General features: G+C 44.4%; 1 protein-coding gene across 7 annotated transcripts in view; it reads right to left on the bottom strand.

The window, feature by feature from the left end:
• Positions 1 to 14,936: 14,936 nt before the first annotated feature.
• bin1a (bridging integrator 1a) overlaps positions 14,937 to 24,605 on the bottom strand; it is a 159,239-nt gene continuing 149,570 nt past the window's right edge. For all 7 annotated transcript variants that reach the window (XM_072579905.1, XM_072579909.1, XM_072579906.1 and 4 more), the window contains 4 exons: positions 24,118 to 24,183; positions 22,416 to 22,532; positions 19,021 to 19,122; positions 14,937 to 17,274 (listed from right to left, as the gene is read on the bottom strand). In XM_072579905.1, the coding sequence (XP_072436006.1) occupies positions 17,167 to 17,274; positions 19,021 to 19,122; positions 22,416 to 22,532; positions 24,118 to 24,183 (393 nt within the window). In that variant the 3' untranslated portion in view covers positions 14,937 to 17,166. The remainder of the gene's footprint in view (positions 17,275 to 19,020; positions 19,123 to 22,415; positions 22,533 to 24,117; positions 24,184 to 24,605) is intronic.

A 24,605-nucleotide genomic window follows, 5' to 3' on the forward strand; every position in this document is an offset into this window, starting at 1 on the left:
GAAGCAAGAGAGGAAATTGGAGTACCGTTGGCAATGATCTTCTCGTCTTCACTGGCAACTGGGGTGGTACCAGGGGACTGGAGAGTAGCGAATGTTGTGCCCCTGTTCAAAAAAGGGAATAGGGATAACCCCGGGAATTACAGGCCAGTTAGTCTTACTTCTGTGATAGGCAAAGTAATGGAAAGGGTACTGAGGGATAGGATTTACGAGTATCTGGAAAGACACTGCTTGATTAGGGACAGCCAGCACGGATTTGTGAAGGGTAGGTCTTGCCTTACAAGTCTTATTGAATTCTTCGAGGAGGTGACCAAGCATGTGGATGAGGGTAGAGCAGTGGATGTAGTGTACATGGATTTTAGTAAGGCATTTGATAAGGTTCCCCATGGTAGGCTTATGCGGAAAGTCAGGAGGCATGGGATAGCGGGAAATTTGGCCAATTGGATAGAAAACTGGCTAACCGGTCGAAGTCAGAGAGTGGTGGTAGATGGTAAATATTCAGCATGGAGTCCAGTTACAAGTGGAGTTCCACAGGGATCAGTTCTGGGTCCTCTGCTGTTTGTAATTTTTATTAATGACTTAGAGGAGGGAGTCGAAGGGTGGGTCAGTAAATTTGCAGATGATACAAAGATAGGTGGAGTTGTGGACAGTGAGGAGGGCTGTTGTCGGCTGCAGAGGGACTTAGATATGATGCAGAGCTGGGCTGAGGAGTGGCAGATGGAGTTCAACCCTGCCATGTGTGAGGTTGTCCATTTTGGAAGAACAAATAAGAATGCGGAATACAGGGTTAATGGTAGGGTTCTTGGTCAGGTGGAGGAACAGAGGGATCTTGGGGTCTATGTACATAGATCTTTGAAGGTTGCCACTCAGGTGGATAGAGTTTGTAAGAAGGCCTATGGAGTATTATCGTTCATTAGCAGAGGGATTGAATTCAAGAGTCGTGAGGTGATGTTGCAGCTGTACAGGACTTTGGTTAGGCCACATTTGGAGTACTGTGTGCAGTTCTGGTCGCCTCACTTTAGGAAAGATGTGGAAGCTTTGGAGAGGGTGCAGAGAAGATTTACCAGGATGTTGCCTGGAATGGAGAGTAGGTCGTACGAGGATAGGTTGAGAGTTCTCGGCCTTTTCTCATTGGAATGGCGAAGGATGAGGGGTGACTTGATAGAGGTTTATAAGATGATCAGAGGAATAGATAGAGTAGACAGTCAGAAACTTTTTCCCCGGGTACAACAGAGTGTTACAAGGGGACATAAATTTAAGGTGAAGGGTGGAAGGTATAGGGGAGATGTCAGGGGTGGGTTCTTTACCCAGAGAGTGGTGGGGGCATGGAATGCGCTGCCCGAGGGAGTGGTAGAGTCAGATTCATTGGCGACCTTTAAGCGGCATTTGGATAGGTACATGGATGGGTGCTTAATCTAGGATAGAAGTTCGGCACAACATCGTGGGCCGAAGGGCCTGTTCTGTGCTGTATTGTTCTATGTTCTATGTTCTATAGAGGGAGGGAGAACACGAGAGAGGGAGAACGAGAGAGAGAGGGAGAGAGGGAGAATGAAAGAGAGAGTTGGTGAATGAGAGAGAGATTTGGTGAACGAGAGAGGGTGAATGAGAGAGAGAGTGAATGAGAGAGAGAGAGAGAGAGAGGGTGAATGAGAGAGAGGGGGTGAACGAGAAACTGAGACAGAGAGAGCGAGAGAGGGTGAACGAGAGAGATGGTGAACGAGAGAGAGAGATGAGAACGAGAGATAGCGAGAATGAGATCGAGAACAAGAGACAGAGAGAGAGGGAGAGCGAGACAGAGCGAGAGATGGTGAACGAGAGAGAGCGGGTGAACAAGAGAGGGAGGGAGGGAGAACACGAGAGAGAGGGAGGGAGAACACGAGAGAGGGAGAGGGAGAACACGAGAGAGGGAGAGGCAGAACATGAGAGAGAGGGAGAACGAGAGGGGGAGAGAGAGAGAGAGGGAGAGAGAACACGAGAGAGAGAGAAAGATGGTGAACGAGAGAGTGTTGGTGAACGAGAAAGAGAGAACGAAAGTGAGAGAACGAGAGAGAGAAAATGAGATAGAGAGAGTAAACGAGAGAGAACAAGAGAATGAGAGAGAGAGAAGAGAGAGCAAGAGAACGAGAGCACGAGAGCGAGTATGAGTAAACGAGATAGAGAGAACTAAAGATAGAGAGAAAGAGAGAGAGCGAGAAAGAGATACAGAGAGAGTGAGAGAGGGAGAGAGTGAGAGATCGAGAGAATGAGAGAGAGAGAGAGAGAGAATGGGAGAGAGAATGAGAGAGAGCGCGCCGCGAGAACGTATGAGAGAGAGAATGAAAGAAAACAAGAGAACGAGAGAGAACAAGAGAAAGAGAGAACGAGAGAGAATGAGAGAGAGTGAGAACGAGAATGAGAGGGAGAACGAGAGAGCGAGAGAATGAGAGAGAGAACGAGAGAACTCGAGCGAGAATGAGAGAGAGAGCACGAGAGAGAGAGAGCGTGAGAGAGAGAGCGCGAGAGCGAGAGAATGAGAGAGAGAGGATGAGACACAGAATGAGAATGAGAGAGAGAGAATGAAAGAGAAAACGAGAGAATGAGAGAGAACGAGATAGAGAGAGTAAATGAAAGAGAAGGAGAACGAGAGAGCAAGAGAACAAGAGCGTGAATGAGAAAACAAGAGATAGAGAGAGAGAGAGCGAGCAAGGGAGAGATAGAGAGACACCGAGAAAGAGAGGCTGAGAGAACATACAAGAGAGAGAACGAAAGAAAACGAAAGTTAGAGAGAGAATGAGAGAGAGGCCGAGAGAATGAGAGAGAGGCCGAGAGAATGAGAGAGAGAGAGGAGAGAGAGAGACAGAGACAGAGAGAGAGAGAGAGAGAATGTGAGAGAGAGAGAGAATGTGAGAGAGTGAATGTGAGAGAGACAGAGAAAGAGAATGTGAGAGAGAGAGAATGTGTGTGTGTGAGACAGAGACAGAGAGAGAGAGAGAGAGAGAGAGAGACAGAGACAGGGAAAGTGAGAGACAGAACAAGAGAAAGAGAGCATGAGAGGTATAGAGCTCCATCTAACAAGAGAGAGAGAATGAGAGAGAGTGAGAACAAGAGAGAGAGAGAACGAGAATGAGAGAGAGAACAAGAGAGCAAGAGAATGAGAGAGAATGAGAGAGAGCGAGAGAACTCCAGAGAGAAAGAGAGGGAGTGAATGAGAGAACAAGAGAGGAAGTGAGAGAGAACGAGAGAGAGATTGCAAGAGAACGAGCAGAATGAGAGACAGAGAGAGACAGAGAGGCCGAGAATGAGAAGGACAAGAGAATGAGAGCGCGAATGAGAGCAAGAAAGAGAGAGAGAAAATGAGAGAGAGAGAAAATGAGAGAGAACAAGAAAGATAGCAAGAGAGAGACAGCGAGAACAAGAGAATGAGAGAGCAAGAGAGAGAGGGGAAGAACAAGAGAGGGAGAACGAGAGAATGAGATAGAGAGAAAACGAGAGACCAAGACAGAGAGAGAGAATGAGAGAGAATGAGACACCAAGAGAGAGCAAGAGAGAATGAGAACGAGAGAATGAGAGCAAGAGAGAGAGCGCGAGAGAATGAGTGAGAGAATGTGAGAGAGAGCACGAGAGAATGAGAGAGAGCGAGAGGGGGGATACAGCAAGAGAGAGAACGAGAGAAAGCGAAAGAAAGAACAAGAGAAAACAAATGAGAGAGAATGAGAGCGAGATCGAGAGAGAGAATGCGAGAGTGAGAGAGAGTGAGAGAGAACCTGAGAGAGAGAGAGAATGAGAAGAGTGAACAAGAGTGAGAGAGAGAACGAGAGAGAGGGAGAGGGAGAACGAGAGAGAGAAGCGAGCAAACGAGCGAAAAAGCGAGATGAGAGAGTACGCAAGACATAATGAGAGACAACGTGAGAGAGACAGAGAGAAAAACAACGCAAGAGAGACAACGCGAGAGAGAGAACGTGAGAATGCGAAAGAGTGAGAATACAAGAGTGAGAAAGGGGGAGGGAGACAGAGAGCAGGAGAGCGAGAGAGACTGAGCAAGAGGGAGAGAGAGACCGAGAGGGAAGGGAGGGAACGAGAGGGAGAGGGAGGGAGATGGAGGGCGAGAGAGAGAGAGAGAGAGAGAGAAAGAAACAGTAGGTTCATGGCTGAGTAAAGAGAGGAGGAAGAGAGAGAGAAAGAGAAAAGAAAGTGATAGAGAAAGAGAGAAGCTTCTTAGCTGAGCAAAAAGAGAATTTAAACTTGAGAAGTTGCAACTTAGTCAGCAAAGTCAAGTTAATAGGATGGAGATTAAAAGAGATGGTAGTGATATATACAAATATGTCAAAATTCTGCCACATTTTGATGAGAAAGATGTTGAAGCCTTCTTTATTTCATTTGAAAAATTAGCTACACAGATAGTGCGGTCCGAAGATTTATGGGTAATGCTAGTTTAGACTAAACTGGTGGGCTCTTTTAAGTGCTTATGGATTCGTACCAGAAGCATTTAGACAGCAGTTCAGAAACAACTGAGGAACCAGGTCAGACTTATGGTGAGTTCAAACAAATTAAACAGTCATTTTGATAGATGGGTGTGGGCAATAGACAATAGACAATAGGTGCAGGAGTAGGCCATTCAGCCCTTCGAGCCTGCACCGCCATTCAATATGATCATGGCTGATCATTCCTAATCAGTATCTTCTTCCTGCCTTATCTCCATAACCCTTGATTCCACTATCTTTGAGAGCTCTATCCAACATTTTCTTAAATGAATCCAGAGACTGGGCCTCCACTGCCCTCTGGGGCAGAGCATTCCACACAGCCACCACTCTCTGGGTGAAGAAGTTTCTCCTCATCTCTGTCCTAAGTGGTCTACCCCGTATTTTTAAAGCTGTGTCCTCTGGTTCGGCACTCACCCATCAGCGGAAACATGTTTCCTGCTGCCAGAGTGTCCAATCCTTTCATAATCTTATATGTCTCAATCAGATCCCCTCTCAGTCTTCTAAACTCAAGGGTATACAAGCCCAGTCGCCTTAAAGATAGAGAAAACCTATGAGGTTCTCAAAGAGATTATTCTGCTGGAGGAGGTTAAAAACTCACTTCCAGAGATGATAAGAATTCACGTGGAGGAACAGAAAGTTCAGGAAGTGAGAAGGGCAGCAGAGTTAGCAGATGAGGACATGTTGGTGCATAAGACAAGCTTCCGGTCTGAATTTCATCCTGTCAGGGATAGAAGTTGGGAGAAGGGGAGATCCTACACAACGAAACAAAGAGTAGAGAATACTGCTAAGAGTCTACCACAGGATCAAAAAAAAAAGAAGCCCAAGGGGGTGGAAAGCAGGTGAAAGGACTCAGGTGTTTTCACTGTAACGGAGTGGGACACAAAATTACAGTGCCAGTGGTTTCAGAAGGGCACGAGGAAAAGGCGTTTTCGCTGCCAGGAGGTGGAACATGTCAAGTCACAGTGCTAGTCATTAAAGAAAGGCACTGTGGGAAAAGATGTGGTAAAAGAAGCTAAACCCGTGGCATTGGTGAAATATTAAAGGAAACCTCAAGAAGATCCGAGATGTTGCAGGACAGTACACAGCCTAGGCAGGGGCTGGGTATGAGTTAGTTCCTGATCTCTATAAAGTTGATTCAGAAAGAATAGGAGGAAGGGTCAAAAAGTTATAATTTCAAGAGATACAGGATCTAACCAGTCACTGATAGTAAGAGATGAGCAAATATGCACTCTTTCTGATCTGTTGCCGGAGAGTGTGGCAATTTGTAGGATAGACGGACAGAAATGTAAGGTCAAGTTGGAGTGCCAACTCAAGACTGAGGAAGTTAACAGTGGGAGTGATTGACAAGGTGTCAGCTCCAGGAATCCAGTTTGTTCTCGGGAATGATTTAGCAGGATCCAAGGTGGGAGTGACACCCCCTGTTGTAGAGAAGCCCAAGGAAGACCAAGAAACAGGAATTAAAACAGAAATATCCTGGTATTTCCCCAGACTGTGTACTAACCAGATCCCACTATCACAAGTCACAGCATGAAGTAAAAAGTAAAGAGAAAGATGAAGGAGCTGAGGTTCAGTTAACGGATACCCTGTTTGATATAATGGTGCAGGAAAATCCTGAACAGGCAGAGGGTCAGACAGACGTGTTTAGTCCTGAAAGACTAAGAGACTTGCAACAGCAAGACAAGACGATAAAAGATATATATATGGATACGAACTCCGAAAAGGAAGCAGAGGATATTCCTGAGGGTTATTATCTGAAAGATAGAATCCTAAGATGAATTGCAGACCACGGCAGGTGAGTGCAAAGGAGAAATGGGCCGAAGTGCACCAGATTGTGTTGCTGGGAGTATACAGACAGGAGGTGTTATTGTTGCACATGGACTACCTCTAGGTGTACAGAGTTAAAAATCACACACCACGAGGTTATAGTCCCAACAGATTTAATTGGAAGCACTAGCTTTTGGAATGCTGCTTGAAGGAGCAGCACTCCGAAAGCTAGTGTTTCCAATTGAACCTGTTGGACTATAACCTGGCGTTGTGTGATTTTTAATTTTGTACACCCCAGTCCAACACCGGCATCTCCAAACCATATCTCTGTGTTCACCTAGGGATACAAAAGACTCAGGTACAAAAACATTTTTATTGGTCTGGATGTAGTTAACGTTTGCTGAATGTGTCATACACACCAAATGGTAGGTAAGCCACAGGGTGGTAATAAAACCAGCCCCTTTGTTGCCAATCCCTGCATTCAAAGAACCTTTCATGTGGGTTATAATTGATTGCGTAGTCCACCACCCCAGAACTAAAACTGGGACCAATGCTTGCCAACCAGAGTGGATATGTCTACGAGATTTCCAGTGGCAATTCCATCATGGAGGATTAAGGCAAAAATAAAAGTGTGGTAGAGGAGTTAGTAGCTTTCTTGACATGGTAAGAGCTACCCAGAGAGATTCAGTTGGACCAAGGGTCTAATGTTTGAGGTGGTCACAGATAGCTTAGGTATACAGCACTTTAAACCCACTGTGTATCATCCTGAATCCCAGGGAGCTTTAGAAAGGTAGCATCAGACCATGTTGAGAGCATAGTGTCAGGATTACCCGAATAATTGGGATAAATTTATCCCATTCGTATTGTTTGCCATTAGAGATGGCCTCAAATTAATCTACTCAGTTTACGCCCTTGGAGTTAATATTTGGGTATAAAGTGAGAGGCCCTTTGAAATTAATAAAAGGGAAACTGATAGGACCAAAGTCAGAGATTTTACACTTCGATTATGTATCTGAGGTGAGGGATAGATTAAAGAGAGTAGGTGAGTTAGCTAAACAGCACCTGAAAAGGGCAGTGTTGAATGAAGCAGGTCGCAGATAAAAAGTTGAGACTGATGTTTTCCCGAGGCGATGACATGTTAGTACTGCAACTCATGACAGGAGATCCCTTCAAGGCCAGGCTTGGTGGTCTCTGTCAGATCGAGAATAAGTTGAGTCAGGTGAACTATCTAGTAAAGATTCTGGATTAGTGGTGCTGGAAGAGCACAGCAGTTCAGGCAGCATCCAAAGAGCTTCGAAATCGACGTTTCGGGCAAAAGCCCTTTATCAGGAATAAAGGCAATGAGCCTGAAGCGTGGAGAGATAAGCTAGAGGAGGGTGGGGGTGGGGAGAAAGTAGCATAGAGTACAATGGGTGAGTGGGGGAGGGGATGAAGGTGATAGGTCGAGGAGAGGGTGGAGTGGATAGGTGGAAAAGAAGATAGGCAGGTAGGACAAGTCCGGACAAGTCGTGGGGACTGTTACTGAGCTGGAAGTTTAGAACTAGGGTGAGGTGGGGGAAGGGGAAATGACGAAGCTGTTGAAGTCCGCATTGATGCCCTGGGGTTGAAGTATTCCGAGGCGGAAGATGAGGCGTTCTTCCTCCAGGTGTCTGGTGGTGAGGGAGCGGCAGTGAAGGAGGCCCAGGACCTCCATGTCCTCGGCAGAGTGGGAGGGGGAGTTGAAATGTTGGGCCACGGGGCGGTGTGGTTGATTGGTGCGGGTGTCCCGGAGATGTTCCCTAAAGCGCTCTGCTAGGAGGCACCCAGTCTACCCAATGTAGAGGAGACTGCATCAGGAGCAACGGATACAATAAATGATATTAGTGGATGTGCAGGTGAAACTTTGATGGATGTGGAAGGCTCCTTTAGGGCCTTGGATAGAAGTGAGGGAGGAGGGGTGGGCGCAGGTTTTACAGTTCCTGTGGTGGCAGGGGAAAATGCCAGGATTGGAGGGTGCGTTGCTTGGGGGCGTGGACCTGGCCAGGTAGTCACGGAGGGAACAGTCTTTGCGGAAGGCGGAAAGGGGTGGGGAGGGAAATATATCCCTGGTGGTGGGGTCTTTTTGGAGGTGGCAGAAATGTCGGCGGATGATTTGGTTTATGCGAAGGTTGGTAGGGTGGAAGGTGAGCACCAGGGGCGTTCTGTCCTTGTTACGGTTGGAGGGGTGGGGTCTGAGGGTGGAGGTGCGGGATGTGGACGAGATGCGTTGCAGGGCATCTTTAACCACGTGGGAAGGGAAATTGCAGTCTCTAAAGAAGAAGACCATCTGGTGTGTTCTGTGGTGGAACTAGTCCTCCTGGGAGCAGATCCGGCAGAGGCGGAGGAATTGGGAATACGGGATGGCATTTTTGCAAGAGATAGGGTGGGAAGAGGTGTAATCCAAATAGCTGTGGGAGTCTGTGGGTTTGTAAAAAATGTCAGTGTCAAGTCGGTCTCCATTAATGGAGATGGAGAGGTCCAGGAAGGGGAGGGAGGTGTCAGAGATGGTCCAGGTGAATTTAAGGTCAGGGTGGAATGTGTTGGTGAAGTTAATGAATTGCTCTACCTCCTCGCGGGAGGTGGCGCCAATGCAGTCATCAACATAGCGGAGGAAGAGGTGGGGAGTGGTGCCGGTGTAATTACACAAGATCAAATGCTCTACGTAGCCAACAAAGCGACAGGCATAGCTGGGGCCCATACGTGTGCCCATGGCTACCCCTTTGGTCTGGAGAAAGTGGGAGGATTCAAAGGAGAAATTGTTAAGGGTGAGGACCAGTTCAGCCAAACGAATGAGTGTGTCGGTGGAAGGGTACTGTTGGGGACGTCTGGAGAGGAAAAAACGGAGGGCTTGGAGGCCCTGGTCATGGCAGATGGAGGTGTAGAGGGATTGGATAGAAAACAGGTATAAGATATGTCTTATGAACATATTGGAACACTAGAGAGAAAGAACGGGAGAAACAGATGTTAGTTACGGTCTCACAGAGTGAGGAATCAAATCCAGATGTTGGAGATTTTGATGTGCCTCTAAAATATGTTTAAAAAATGAAGTCCATGAGGGGTAGGATCGGTTAGTAACCTGTCTCAGGAGCAAAGAACACAGTTGAAAGATTTGTTACTGCAGTATGAGGACATATGTAATGACCAGATGGGGAGGACTAATGTAATTATGCACAAAGTAGACAGAGGGAATACTGCACCGATAAAACAGCACCCCTAGCGGCTTAATCCTTTCAAAGCCAGACAGGTCCGGAAGGAGATGGATGCCATGCTCAATGAAGATATCAAACTGAGCCAGACAGAGTAGAGTTCACTGTTCGTCTTAATTCCCAAACCAGATGGGACTCAACCAGTGGGTGGCACAGTGGTTAGCACTGCTGCCTCACAGCGCCAGAGACCCGGGTTCAATTCCCACCTCAGGCGACTGTGTGGAGTTTGCACGTTCTCCCAGTGTCTGCGTGGGTTTCCTCCGGTTGCTCCGGTTTCCTCCCACAGTCCAAAGATGTGCAGGTCAGGTGAATTGGCTATGCTAAATTGTCTGTAGTGTTAGGTAAGGGGTAAATATGGGTGGGTTGCACTTCGGCGGGTTGGTGTGGACTTGTTGGGCCGAAGGGCCTGTTTCCACACTGTAAGTAATCTAAAAAAAAACATTGTGTGTTAATTATTAAAAAAAGTCAACAGTGTTACAAAATTGGACTCAGATCCAATAGAGATTGGAGGACTGTATCGAGAAAGTTGGACAAGCCAGTTACATCACCAAGTTGGTTACTGGCAGGTACCTTTACCAGAGGGACATAACATCAGTCATGGAAGGTTGACCCCAAGGAACGCAAAGACGAAGGCAATCAAAGACTTTCCACAACCAACCTTGCTGAGATATTTGTATCATTGATAGTCACAGGTGAGGTGCCAGAAGACAGGAGGTTGGCAAACGTGGTGCTACTGTTTAAGAAGGGTGGTAAGGACAAGCCAGGGAACTATAGACCAATGAGCCTGATGTCGGTGATTGGCAAGTTGTTGGAGGGAATCCTGAGGGACAGGATATACATATATTTGGAAAGGCAATGACAGATTAGGGTTAGTCAACATGGCTTTGTGCGTGGAAAATGTCTTGCAAACTTGATTGAGTTTTTTTGAGGAAGTAACAAAGAGGATTGATGAGAGCAGAGTGGTGGATGTGATCTATATGGACTTCAGTAAGGCGTTCAACAAGGTTCCCCATGGGAGACTGATTAGCAAGGTTAGATCTCATGGAATACAGGGAGAACTAGCCATTTGGATACAGAACTGGCTGAAAGGTAGAAAACAGAGGGTGGTGGTGGAGGGTCATTTTTCAGATTGGAGGCCTGTGACCAGTGGAGTGCCACAAGGATCGGTGCTGGGTCCTCTACTTTTTGTCACTTACATAAATGATTTGGATGTGAGCATAAGAGGTACAGTTAGTAAGTTTGCAGATGATACCAAAATTGGAGGTGTAGTGGACAGCGAAGAGGGTTACCTCAGATTACAACAGGATCTTGACCAGATGGGCCAATGGGCTGAGAAGTGGCAGAGATGGAGTTTAATTCAGATAAATACAAGGTGCTGAATTTTAAAAGCAAATCTTAGCAGGACTTATACACTTAATGGTAAGGTCCTAGGGAGTGTTGCTGAACAAAGAGACCTTGGAGTGCAGGTTTATAGCTCCTTGAAAGTGGAGTCGCAGGGAGATAAGATAGTGAGGGCAGCGTTTGGTATGCTTTCCTTTATTGGTCAGAGTATTGAGTACAGGAGTTGGGAGGTCATGTTGCAGCTGTACAGGACATTGGTTAAGCCACTGTTGGAATATTGCATGCAATTCTGGTCTCCTTCCTATTGGAAAGATGTTGTGAAACTTGGAAGGGTTCAGAAAAGATTTACAAAGATGTTGCCAGGGTTGGAGGATTTGAGCTACAGGGAGAGGCTGAACAGGCTGGGGCTGTTTTCCCTGGAGCGTCGGAGGCTGAGGGGTGACCTTATAGAAGTTTACAAAATTATGAGGGGCATGGATAGGGAAATAAACATAGGCTTTTCCCTGGGGTCAGGGAGTCCAGAACTAAAGGGCATAGGTTTAGGGTGAAAGGGGAAAGATATAAGAGACCAACTTTTTCCACACAGAGGGTGGTACTTGTATGGAATGAGCTGCCAGAGGAGGTGGAGGAGGCTGGTACAATTGCAACATTTAAGAGACATTTGGATGGGTATTTGAATAGGAAGGGTTTGGAGGGATATGGGTCGGGTGCTGGCAGGTGGGACTAGATTGGGTTGGACGAAAGGGTCTGTTTCCATGCTGTACATCTCTATGACTCTATAACCTCAAAGAAAGAGGTGCTTAGATTCTTGGGATTTAGTGGATTCTATCAGAAGTTTGTTCCAAACTTTAGCAGCACAGTGACAAAGTTAACTGAATAGCTAAAGAACAGTTTTGGTGGACAGAACAATGCCAGGAGGCATTCGACCATTTAAAAGCAATAGTAACCACCACACTAACTGTAGCTACACCAAACGTTTTGAAATCTTTCAAAGTCACCATCGATGCTAGTGACATAGGAGTTGGAGTGATACTGCTACAGGAAGATGGGATTGAACTGCCAGTTGGTTACTTTTCAAAATATACATAAGATTGCTATTTATCCATTATATATATGGGAGAAGTCAAGATGAACTTCAATTAAAGTTATCTGTATGTTATGGTAACCTGGTTAAAGAATAGAAAAAAATGAAGCCATGATGATGGTTCGTTTTTTTTCTTGGTTGGGGGGTGGGGGAAGGGAAGTGTTATGAAGGTGTAGAGGTGTACTGTACCTTGAAGCGAGAGGGGAAGCTAGCAAGGACTGACAGGAAGCAGAGTGTCCTGAACAAGGTAAAAATGTAACACTTAGTCAAAACAAACGACTTTGTTTTTGTTCCATGGCAACTCCAGTTAAGTTCGGCCAATTTAAGTTATGCCCCAAAAAACAAAATCCAATTGAATTTGAATTTAGTGTTTTGATGACATCAAACCAATGAAATGATCCAATGTTTTGGGGTATAAAACCAGACATTTTGAACAGTTGGGCGTCAACCGCCAAGAAAACCAACTGCTACATGAATAGCTCTCTGAAAGGTACAAATTCATATGAAAGGCCTGTGAAGCAGAATACCGAGGAAAAGACAAGAGGTGAAAACCTACAGAGGAGGATACAAGGAGAAAATTCAATAGCTGGCTGGTTTTAAAACTTGAATTAGTTTTTTAACATGTTAATCAGGGTTATGAATCGGACCAGTATTGTCAAGCGAGAGGTAAAAGATAGGTTTAAGAGAAAAGGAGTTGTAAGTAGTTGGTTTTAATAATCTCTGTTGGACTTAGAGAATAAAGTTAATTTTTACTTTAATTAACAACCTCTGGTATAGTTTGTTGCCTCAATTTAACAGATTACGGCAAGAGATGAGCTTGTGTGTGTTGGGTTTAAATTAGCAGAGGGGCCTACCCAGTGTCATAACAGTCATCACGTGTGGTGCTGAATATTGATTGTACAATGAAAACTTTGATATCTGGCCTTATGTCAGAGGCAGAGATGAAGAGCTTGAAGATACTTGGGCCTGGAATACAACCCTGAAGAACACTCAATTGAAAGCATGGGTGGTTTACCGAGTGGTGATTAATGGGACAAAAAAGCCCAGAGGCACCTCCTATAGTGATGACCTGCAGCTGAAATGGCTGATCTCCAACTACAATCTTATGCGCCAGATATGACTCTAACCGGAGGAGCTTGCTCCCTGATTCCCAATGATCCCAGATTTGCTAGGGCACCTTCCTGTCATACTCCATCAAATGCTGTTTTGATAGCAGTCCATTCACCTCTGGAATTCACCTCTTTAGTCCAGGTTTGAACCAATGCTGTAATGATGTCAGGAGCTGAGTGGCTCTGGCGAAACCTTAATTGAGTATCAGGTTATTGCTGAGTAGGTGCTGCTGGACAGCACTTGGCAATACATTGAATCACTTTACCTTCATTTACTATTAACAATAAAGTCACCATAATCCCAGAATTCCATTTGGCTGCTCTCTTTCACGCAAGAGCGAAGATCTAGACCCCCAAGGAGGGGCCTCTCGGCTCAGACATCAGTCAAGTGAATCATTAGGAGTACGGGCTATTTCAGCAAGGTTCACCAGTTTATTATGACATCAGGCACAGGTTGGTCCAGCAACACAGAGGTTAACAGCTTCTGTATTCCTTGGATGAAACTGCCCAATTGAATTTGAACAATAAGCCATTTGTGTGTGTTTAAGATACAGTACAACCTTAATTACAAAGGAAAACCAATCAAATATAATAAGGTGACATAATGGATAGCAGGTTAACCCAATGATATTTTCTGGGAAACTGAATTGTCTCTCACACATTATGTCCCGTGCTTGCAAGTTCAAGGTTAGTCAGAATCGTTAGTTAATGTCTTAGGATTCATTTGTCTGCTTTGTCTTTTAATTCAGCCAGCTCAACAAAGCAGAAAAGCAGCCTTCAACCAGAAGCACAGTATTAATCCAGAAACCATTTTGTTAGGTTAGTTTATATTAAAATCCATTGTTATTAATAAAAAGCTTGCATCGGTTTGTTGCTCCTGACAATAGCTTAAATCCAGATTTTTAGATCCTCAAGACTAAAGGCTGAGGGTCACACCACATCTTAGGTGAGGTGAGAGGTTGAGAAGACATAGTAACCATCAGCCGAGGTGAAAATCTAACTCATGGCATTGGTGTCATTCTGTATCACAAACCAGTTGTTCAGCACACAGATAGATGGGACAGTAATTGGTCAGGATAGATTTGTTCTGTTTATGTATAGGACATACTCTGGGGAAAATTCTCCACATTGTTGGGTAGATGGCAGTGTTGTAGCTCTATTGGAACAGCGTGGCTAGTGGAACAGCAAGTTCTGGAGCACAAGTCTTCAGCACTATTGTTGGAATGTTGTCAATGCTCATAGACTTAGTGTCCATTTCTTGATGTCACATGGAATTGGCAGAATCAGATTGGCTGAAGCCTGGTTTCTGTAATGCTGGGGATCACTGGAGACCGCAGAGATGGAACATCCACTCAGTGCTTCTGGCTGAAGATCGTTGCGAATGCCTCAGCCTTATCTTTTGCACAGATGCGCTGGGCTCCCATCACTGGGGTCAGGAGGGGAGTTTCTGTGGAACTTCTTCCACCTCTAGTGAGTAGTATTAATCATCCCCCAGCATTCATGAGTGGATGTGGCAGGACTTGGATCCAATCTATTAGCTCTTTCTACGACTTGTCGTTTACCCTGCTTGGTACACAAGCCATCCTGTTCTGTAGTTTCACCCTCACCCCCTTCCACCTATCATATTCCCAGCACCCCTCACCCCCCCACCCCATCTACCTTTTATCTTAGCCTGCTTGGCACACCAGCCTCATTCCTGAAAAAGGGCTTATGCCCGAAATGTCAATTCTCCTGCTCCTCGGATGCTGCCTGGCCTGCTGCGCTTTTCCAGCACCACACTTTTCAACACTGGCCTCCAGCATCTGCAGTCCTCACTTTTTTCTTGTAGTTTCATGAGATTGACGAGAGTTTCTCTAAAAGGTTATTTCTCCTACAACCAAATGTCCTTCTATTTTTATGCTACTGAGTCCAGAGAAAGGAGCAAGAACACAAACAAATTCCATAAGTATCAAACACATGCAACCAGAAGACCAGTTTTATTTCTTTGTGCATTAGCTATGAACAGAGCAATTCCAACTACATTACATAAAATCACTGGGAATGAGCGATATCACAGGCTGTAACACCACACAGAAGTGATCAGGGCTGCTTGCATCTGGAAAAAAAACAAACTGATCAGAACACATCGCTTGTGGAAGACACTGAGATAATTCACCAACAGAAACTTTTCAATTAACAAATTAATGTTTCAGTATTGGAAAACTGACAATCTTTTTTAAATAGGACAATACTGAAACAAACCACTTCCAAAATCTCACTGTTGGGAAACTATTATATTTACATATAGTCATACAGGTGGCAATGACTCACATTGAACATAATAGACACAAGATAAAGTATACAGATGGCTAGCTTAAAACCTTGATTGCAAGGTAAACTAATATCTCACTCACGAGAAAAAATACATGGTTGCAGGACTTACAATAATTAAAATACTGGTAAGTCAGGCCCCTCAGGATTGGAGACAAACCTGCCAAGGCTACAGCAGCATTTAAAAAAAAATAAAAGATGATCAACATCTTAATTCAGACCGCTTGCAATGAGCTGGACAGGTTTACAAGAACTCGAATAGGGCTCATGGGTTTATTTGGCATCAGTTGTCCCTGGGGTAGGGGAAGGAGTAAGAGTAAAAGTGAAAAAAAATCTCTGCTCCAGACTGTTACACACATTATCCAGCAGGGGGCATGGGGTATGCAGAGATGTCAAGGATTGGTTCCACCATTATGCTCACCTATCAGCTCCCACCATCCAATCCCTACAGAATTGACTGAAATACCCACAGACTCCAGCAAGGTTCAATGGACCTCATGGCCAAAGTCCACAGGGCTAGCAGTAAACTCTTGCTTTGCCGAAAAGAAGTTGAGACCGACGCAGAAGGAAGTGTGTGATGTTTTGAGACTGGGAGTCATTAATGCTTCAGATAAAACACCTTACAACCTGGTTGAGAGAATCAATTTCAAATTCATGGAAGACAAATTAACCTTGACCAAGGTTGAATGAACGATGCCAATCTGATATCACCCAGGGTTGCCACTCTCCAGATTTGTCCTGGCTTCCTTGGATTTAGAAAGGTCATCTCTGACACCACAGGAAAAGGATTTCAACATTTCTGCTCTTCTATTTAAAAATGAGAGTTGGGAAAGAAAAAATGTTCAAGGGACTGTCAAGAATCAGCCAAAGAGTAATAATGAAGAGCCTTCTTACTTTCTCATTGGCTCTGCGGTAATGCATCTGACCAATGGGATGGGGCTGTAAAAGGGAATAGGATGGAAGGTAGTCTTGGAAATATTCTGGGATGTTTAATCTCAAATGCAACTCTGTCCAGAATTAGCTGCAGACTAATCTCTAACCACTGTTCCAGCCTATGAACAATGAGAAAGTAAACTCCCAACCCAAAAGCAAACACAAAAAAAAAGACTGACTTTCTACCTTTTGATAATATATCAGTGAAAATCATGACTCTCCTGCAATTCTCTATAATAGACAGGCTCTTGTAGCAATCAGCCAACAATTGCTTCAGAGGTTAATCTTTCTCTCGCTCAAGAAGAGGAGTTCTCATGAAAATAATGAACCATTGAAAATAAACCAATGGACACCCCTTTCCAGAAATTACATTTTAAAAAAAAGGTAGAATCAAATGTGGTTCAAGGGTATGAATAGCTTCATGTAAATTCAGTTCTTAACTGCCCATTTCAGTCACTGCCCTAGGACCATCCAATGAACATAACTTGAAAGAATGATCAAGCTTTTACATTGGCTGTTTAAGGATCATACATTAACTGCATCACTTACATAATTGCCTCCTGAAGCATTTGAAAGGTCAGCTCAAAGACCTCTTAAAAAGCAACACCAGTAGCTTTAAAAACAAACACAATCAACCTTCTCCCACTTCTAATCTGGATATCACATAATACCTTAGATATGTTTGGACTTTCCCGTATGCTCAAATTGTCACAACAGAACTTCATGCAATGGAGAAACTAGAGTAAATTGCTGTTTTAATGGTAGAACTGCTTGTTCCAAGCACCATAGCCCAGAGTTGGTAAACATGAACCACAGCTGAATGCTTCACATTTACAATGGCAACTTCTGCATTGACAGAATGAGGAAATTGCACTGGTGTGGGTCTTCCATTTGCAAGTCCCACAAGTCTCCTCCCACTTCTCTGCTCTTTCCTTTCCGACTGGTTATTGAACACGCTCAGTAAAGTTTGCTGGGAACACACTCCTGGCCGTCTTCAGAGCTTTGCGCTGAATCCAGTCAATCTCCTTTATGCCCATGAGCCAGCCTTCATCCTGTGGAGGAAAGGATCATTACAAATAAACAGTGATGCAACATTAGCAAGAATCAGCTTTCCCATCTCAGATAGCATGGAGTTCAATTTCTGCTCGGCCGTCAGTTTGATCACAGTAAAAGGGGTCATTTGGGACCTGCCCTTTTGTACCTTTCCCCAGGTTTGGGTAAAGGTCGCATGCTCAGCAGAATTTCAATGGTGAGGGACAGAGAGCAAAAGCCAACATTTGGATACACCATTTATTTTGCATGGTATGTACGCAGAATGCACCCTATTCATCTAGAGTGTCTCCCATTTTTCATTCACTGTTTTATATGACTGGTCCAGTTCAATTTCTGATCAACGGTAACCCCAGGAAATTGAGAGTGGGATAATTCAGTAAAGCCAATGCCATTGAATGCCAAGATAAAATTGGTGACTCAAAAGTGCTATGGAATTCAGGAATGTATCAGTATGAGAAGACATTACTTGGGAGCCTTGTGTCTAGATCTGAAGTTAGAAGGAACAATACACTTAAGACTTGCATTTTTATAGAACCTTTCACAACCACAGGACTTTAAATGGATGCGAAGTGCTTTTGAAATCTAGTCACTTACAATACAGAAGTGTGGCAGCCAATATGCTCATAGGATGGTCCCACAAACAATGAGACAACTCATTGTCTCAGTCAAATTATATCGTGTCAGATGTGGCTTTGGTCACCAGGGAAGACTTCATTGCTCTTCTTCAACATAGTAGCTCAGAAGCCTTTTCAGAGGGCAAGCAGAGCATCCATTTAATCAGTTCTATCAGGAGAGACATCGGAGAATGCAGCACTTCTTCACCATAAGTCAACTTAGATCATGTTCAAGTGGGATCACATTATTACAATCACATTCCTTGCCAAATATCAACTGCTCCTTTACTGAACTGTTTGAATGCATTGAACTTAAAATCAAATTGCAAAATGTAGGCTTTAAACACATCTTCAGAAAGAGTTCCCATTTCCTCCTCTCCATCCCCATATCTCAGTAATCCAATAACTTTTGATGCTTTGTGCTGCGAAACGCCTGATGCTTATATCCCAATACTGTAAAGGAATACCATTTCCGATTTCTATCGGTGAAGCAGCAAGTTTTGGAAATATTCAGCAGACCAGTCAGCATTACTCAAACAAAACACAAAAGGTAATATTACGGATCATGAAGAAAGCTTGAAGGAAGGTCTCTGACCAGAGCTGTTAATGCTGTTCCTCTCTCCACAGTTACTGCCAGGAATGAGGAGTGCTTCCAATGGTTTCGGTTTATGGCATGGAGAACACATTTGCTTTGATCTTAAACCATATCAACTGTTTGCCGCTGCACTTTCAATTGATGCAGAAAACAGAAAGGATGTCACATCATAGATGGCATAACGTTGTTTGGTCATGGAGAAGTTTATAAATTGGAAGGCAAAGAACACAAGTTTTTGAAGCTCAGAGTAGCATCGTTATTTCATTTTGTCCATCACCACTGGATTATGGAAGCTTGCAGCGTGCAAATCGGTTGTCATGGTTCCTATATGACCATGGCAACTATACTTTCAAAGTAAGTCTTGCTTTTAAAAGCACTTCGGCACAACTTGAAGTTGTAAAAGGCAAACTAAGGGACTACATGAAATGGAAGATTTTCCACTCCTTTTTCAACCCCAAATTTACCACACAACATTCTATACCGAAATAAAGTTGTGAAGTTGCTCTGACCATAGCTAACGTTTATGAACTGCTCACCTGTTCTTCTGGGTTTTCATGAGTAACAACAAAAATGACATCGCCCACTTTAAGGTTCAGCTCGTCGGTGTCGGTTGCATTGTAATCATGGAGAGCACGAACCTGCCACAACAACAAAGTTCATTACAATTCATGCGCTTCCGTTCTATTCCACAAAAATTTCAGCGTCAATTCTCATGGGTCACTGACCCCAATATTTCCTTGGCACAAATCAGCAGCTTCAAGTTGTCTGCATTAACCAAAACATCCAAGGTGGTCACTGACATCAAGGGCTTAAAGAAGGGAACTCCAGGGCTTAGGGCAAAAACTGAAGCCACAACTGCTAACAATGGAACTGAAGGAATAGAAAGGTGTGGGCCACCAAAATTGAAGCAGTTCAGAGTTGCAGGGCTGAGACGACTGGGGAATCAAGGACAGTGGCGTTAATAACCCTTTGAGTTCGAGCGGCAGGAGCAGAGAGCAGAAGAAGCAGAGGTTGCTGGGAAGGTAAGTGATTGCTGTTTTAAGTAGGTGCTATCTAAACCATACAGCCTCCCTCCCAGCCACCACCACTAACCTTAAGAGTTTGTAGACTCGGTTAGATTAAGGAGCCTTGGATGACGAGAACAGAGGAGCTTCACGTGAAAAAGAAGCAGGCAGCTTACGTAAGGTGGAAGAAGCAAGGGTCTAGCACAGCTTTAGAGGATTACAGGCTTACCAGAAAGGAGCTCAGAATTGGACTGAGGAGAGCCAGCAGGGGGCACAAGAAAGGCTTGGCAGGAAGGATTAGGGAGAACCCAAAAGGCATTTTACTCATATGTGAGGAATAAGAGAACAATCAGGGAGAAGGTAGGGACGGTCAGGGATAGCGTAGGGAACTTGTGCCGTGGCGTCTGAGCAGATAGAGGAAGCCCTAAATGAGTTTTTTGTTTCAATTTTCACTCAGGAAAGGGACCTTGTTGTGAATGAGAACTTTGAGGAGCAGGGAAACTGACTTGAACAGAGAGATTGAAGAAGTTGATGTACAGGAAACTTTGGCAAACAAAGATAGATAAGTCCCCAGGGCCAGACCAGATTTGTCCTCGATTGCTCTGGGAATTGAGAAATGAGGTTGCTAAGCTACTGGTGAAGAGGTTTCCTCACTCTCCATGGGAATAGTACAGGACGATTAGAGAGGGGCAAATGTCGTTCCTCTTTTAAAGAAGGGGAATAGGGAAATCCCTAACAATTACAGACCAGTCAGTCTTATGTCTTTGGTCGGCAAGGCTTTGGAAAGAATTCCAAGGGATAGGATTTATGACTGTTTGGAAAAGTATAGCAAGATTAAGGGCAGTCAGCACAGCTTTTAGGAGCAGACCATGCCTCAAATCTTATTGAGTTCTTTGAGGTGACAACGAGACAGGTCGATGAAGGCCGAGCAGTGGGTGTGGTGTACATGGACTTCAGCAAGGCATTTCATAAAGGTTCCCCGTGGTGGGCTCATGCATAAAGTCAGGAAGTATGGGATACATGGATATTTGGCTGTCTGGATTCAGAATTGGCTGGCTGACAGAAGGCAGAGAGAGTGGTTGTAGATGGAAAGCATTCTGCCTGGAGGTCAGTGGTGAGTGGTGTCCCACAGGGCTCTGTCCTTGGGGCTCTGCTCTTTGTAGTTTTTTTAAATGACTTGGATGAGGATGTTGAGGGGTGGGTTAGTAAATTTGTAGATGACACAAAGGCTGGGGAAGCTGTTGATAGTATTGAGGGCTATTGCAGGATGCAGCACGACATTGACAGGATACAGAGCTGAGCTGAGAAATGGCAGATGGAGTTCAACCTGGATAAATGGCAAGTGATGTATTTTGAAAGGTCGAACTTGAATGCTGAATAGAGGATTACAGACAGGATTCTTGGCAGTGTGGAGGAACAGAGCGATCTTGGTGTTCAAGTACATAGATCCCTCAAAGTTGCCACCCAAGTGGATAGGGTTGTTAAGAAAGCATATGGTGTTTTGGTTTTCATTAACTGGGGATCAAGTTTAAGAGCCACAAGGTTTTGCTGCAGATCTACAAAACCCTGGTGAATATTGTGTCCAGTTCTGGTCGCCCTATTCTAGCAAAGATGGGGAGGTTTTGGAGACGGTGCAAAGGAGATTTACCAGGATGCTACCTGGACTGAAGGGCTTGTCTTAAGAAGTTGACTGAGCTCGGACTTTTCTCGCTGGACAGAAAGAGGAAGAGAGGTGACTTGATTGAGGTGCACAAGGTAATGACAAGCATGGATAGAGTCGATAGCCAGAGACTTTCCCCAGGGCAGGACTGACTGCCATGAGGGGTCACAGTTTTAAGGTGTTAGGAGGAAGGTATAGAGATGATGTCAGAAGTAGGTACTTTACACAGATTTGTGAGCATATGGAATGCGTTGCCAGGGTCGTAGTGGAAACAGAGTCATGAGGGATATTTAAGCGACTGCTGGACATGCACGTGGACAGCAGTGAATTGAGGGGACCGTACTTTAGGTAATTTTATTTCAGGTCAAGACTTCAAGTAACCCTGATTATAGTAGTCATTCCAAAAACTGCTGCACATGGTAATGGTACCTACTCAGTCACATAGTTACATTTGGCATGGTTATTCACTATATTGCATTTATGTTCACGTGCTCTCAACGCTCTGTACAGTGTAGTAGTGCAGTCTTCTTCCACAATGTGTAACGCCAGTGGTATTTATACAGTGAGGGACAGCTCCATGACAGTACCGCAAGTTTGTTGAAGGGTCCTAATTTCCTTAAAACCACAAATGAATTCTCTATGTGCTTTTCCCAATTTAAATTTCATCAACCTGTAAATTGTTATCCTCAAAGGTAGTGTTGTAGCTCCAATTGTGGACAAGCTTTTCTCTCTGTGCTGACCTCTGTCCATGAGGCTAGTGTACAATACAGATGGGTTATGGAACTGCAGTCTCTCCCATCCCCACACATTCAAAACAAAAGCCCTGCTGAACATACACTAACTGATGGACTTTTTATTTTTCTGGTCAAACTTGATTAGATTAGATTCCCTACAGTGTGGAAACAGGCCCTTTGGCTCAACAAGTCCACACCGACCCTCCAAAGAGTAACCCACCCAGATCCATTTCCCTCTGACTAATGCACCTAGCACTATGGACAATTTAGAATGGCCAATTCACCTAACCTGCACATGTGTGTGTGGGAGGAAACCGGAGCAGCCAGAGGAAACCCACGCAGACACGGGGAGAACATGCAAACTCCACACAATCAATCAGTCACCCAAGGCTGGAATCAAACCTGGGTCCCTCGCGCTGGGAGGCAGCAGTGCTAACCACTGAGCCATCGTGCCACCCCTAAAGATAGGAGTAATATTAAGTAGTAGCAGCTACTTCAATGCATTTTGGTACCAAATTATACTCGACACCCACCTTAAACTGAAATCCAGGGGGCATTTCCATATCCTCAGCAGGGACTGTATCGTACACAGCTCCATTTGTGGTTGCTGGAAGAGTCTCGGTCACGACAGCTGGCAACGCATCCTTGGGCTTAATTTAGGAAAAATGGGCAGCATTTAGCATAAGGCAAATTTCAGCAGCACTGAAGTAACGTGGAAAAACTAAACCATACTGCTTACCTACTCCACCTTACACTTGTCCTGAGCCTTCAATGGAGTGCTTTATCAAATAACATTTGACAATTATTTGAACAAACACTAGAGGGGACAAAGGCTTTATCTAAAAGTATCAAGGAGCTTCTCCAGATCTGCTAAGGATACAGCAGTTTTGGTGGGACCTCCAGAGCTCAGTGCCTAGATACCAGAAGGTACAGTCAAAGTCTGGAACATTTAAAAATCAGTACTATGGCCATGGCTCCCCAGAGCTGTAGGGGACTGGAGAAGGTTACAAGATACGAGCAAGCAATGTGAAGGATTCTAAACCGCAGGAATTTTTTTTTTTAAATACGTTGAGGCATTGTTGGACCAGAAGCCAAATCTAGTCAGCAAGCAAAAGGGGTGTTGGTGAATGCAAATTGAAAGCAACATACAACTAACATTTGGCATGAACAGTTCAGTTTATTTGCCTTCTTGTCATTTCAAACAAGTGTAGCCTTCACCACCACTTTAGATGAGAACCTTTGAGACAACTCAGGAGTAGATACCAATTGCTGTCACCCTTTGGGTGAGATGCTGAACCCCCTCTAAGAAATCCCACATTACTAATCCAGGAATACCAGAGGAATTCTCTTTGTATATGCTGGTCAACAGTGATCCCTGAATCATCGAAGCAACACCAAATCTGATGAAGTCAGCTTGCATACAAGTTGTGGGATAGTTTTCTGTGCAGAATGGCTGCCATAATGGTTGGCAAAACAGAAGCAACTGCAGTATAAAACTATACATTGGGGGCAAAGGGTTTTTGGACGATGTGAAAAGTCCTTGTAAGTTTATCACCCCACCGTCTCCCAATTCAAGTGGGCCCTTAGGGTACATGAAGATTTAACAAGGGAATACCAGTGTCTGGGGGTTAAATCACTGAAAAGACAGCTAGCGCTGGGGAAGAACAAAAAAAAGAGAATGGCAAGTGTAGATGTGGCTGGAGTCAGAGAACCATTTGGGTTTTCAGAGCACTGACTCGAAACAGTGGGGACTTGGAGGGTTTGAAATACAAGCAGTTTGCAAATTTGAGACATTAGGAGACCAAGAATTTAAGTGTAGGATGAATTGTACCCTCTAAGTTTGGCTTCCACCATGTGATCCTACTAAAAAGTCTGCACAGCTTCAGTTCAGTCAGATGTCAACAGAGCCACTCTGCTTTTGTGTTTTAACCAAATTGCACATTATTCAAGTCCCAGGGTAGAAGAAAACCCATAGACAGCAGCAGAGTGGAACCAGATGCTACATATGAGAACGACAGACAAGACACCCGCTGGGATGAACAAGATAGTTTAACCAACATCCTTACTCCAGATTCCCTGAAAACACAACTAGGTTATTAACGACTATGAAATGTTACAGAACCAAGCTAAGTATATGGACTTGTAATAACAAATCAACCACAATCTAACAGAGACTTGCAGGGCTGAAACGCCTCTATTGCTATGGTAGAAATTTCTCTCGATATTTCCCCTCACCATGGCCAGCTCTGTACCAGCTTCATTTTCCAAAAGTTCGTTCTTTGGTTCTGGCTGGGCCTCCAACTGAAATTCAGGGAAATATTGTTAGATGGAAGACTGGCATCCAACATTACAAATCATATTCAAATAAAATGCTTTGATTACTAAAGATATAATAGCATAGTCAATGTCCAGAAACCCAGAGGCCCAAATGCTCAGAGACAAGTTCAAATCACAGCTAGATAATTAAAATTCAACCAACCTAGAATAAAGTCTTAGTCTGACGATTATGTTGCTGTAAAAACCCAACTAGTTCACGGAGAATTTTGAGTGGGGAGTGAACCAGTTTTCCTTCAACCTTCCACATACACAGCTATGTGGCTGGCACTTGAGCACTCAGCAAACCACATGTGGGATTGATCCTCTACAGAAGAAGATACTACGTACCTACAGTGTAGCAGCCCCTCCCTATCAAGGAAAATCAGGGAGGCCAACAAATGCTGGCC

The sequence above is a fragment of the Chiloscyllium punctatum genome, chromosome 10 (assembly GCF_047496795.1).
Source record: "Chiloscyllium punctatum isolate Juve2018m chromosome 10, sChiPun1.3, whole genome shotgun sequence".
NCBI lineage: Eukaryota > Metazoa > Chordata > Chondrichthyes > Orectolobiformes > Hemiscylliidae > Chiloscyllium > Chiloscyllium punctatum.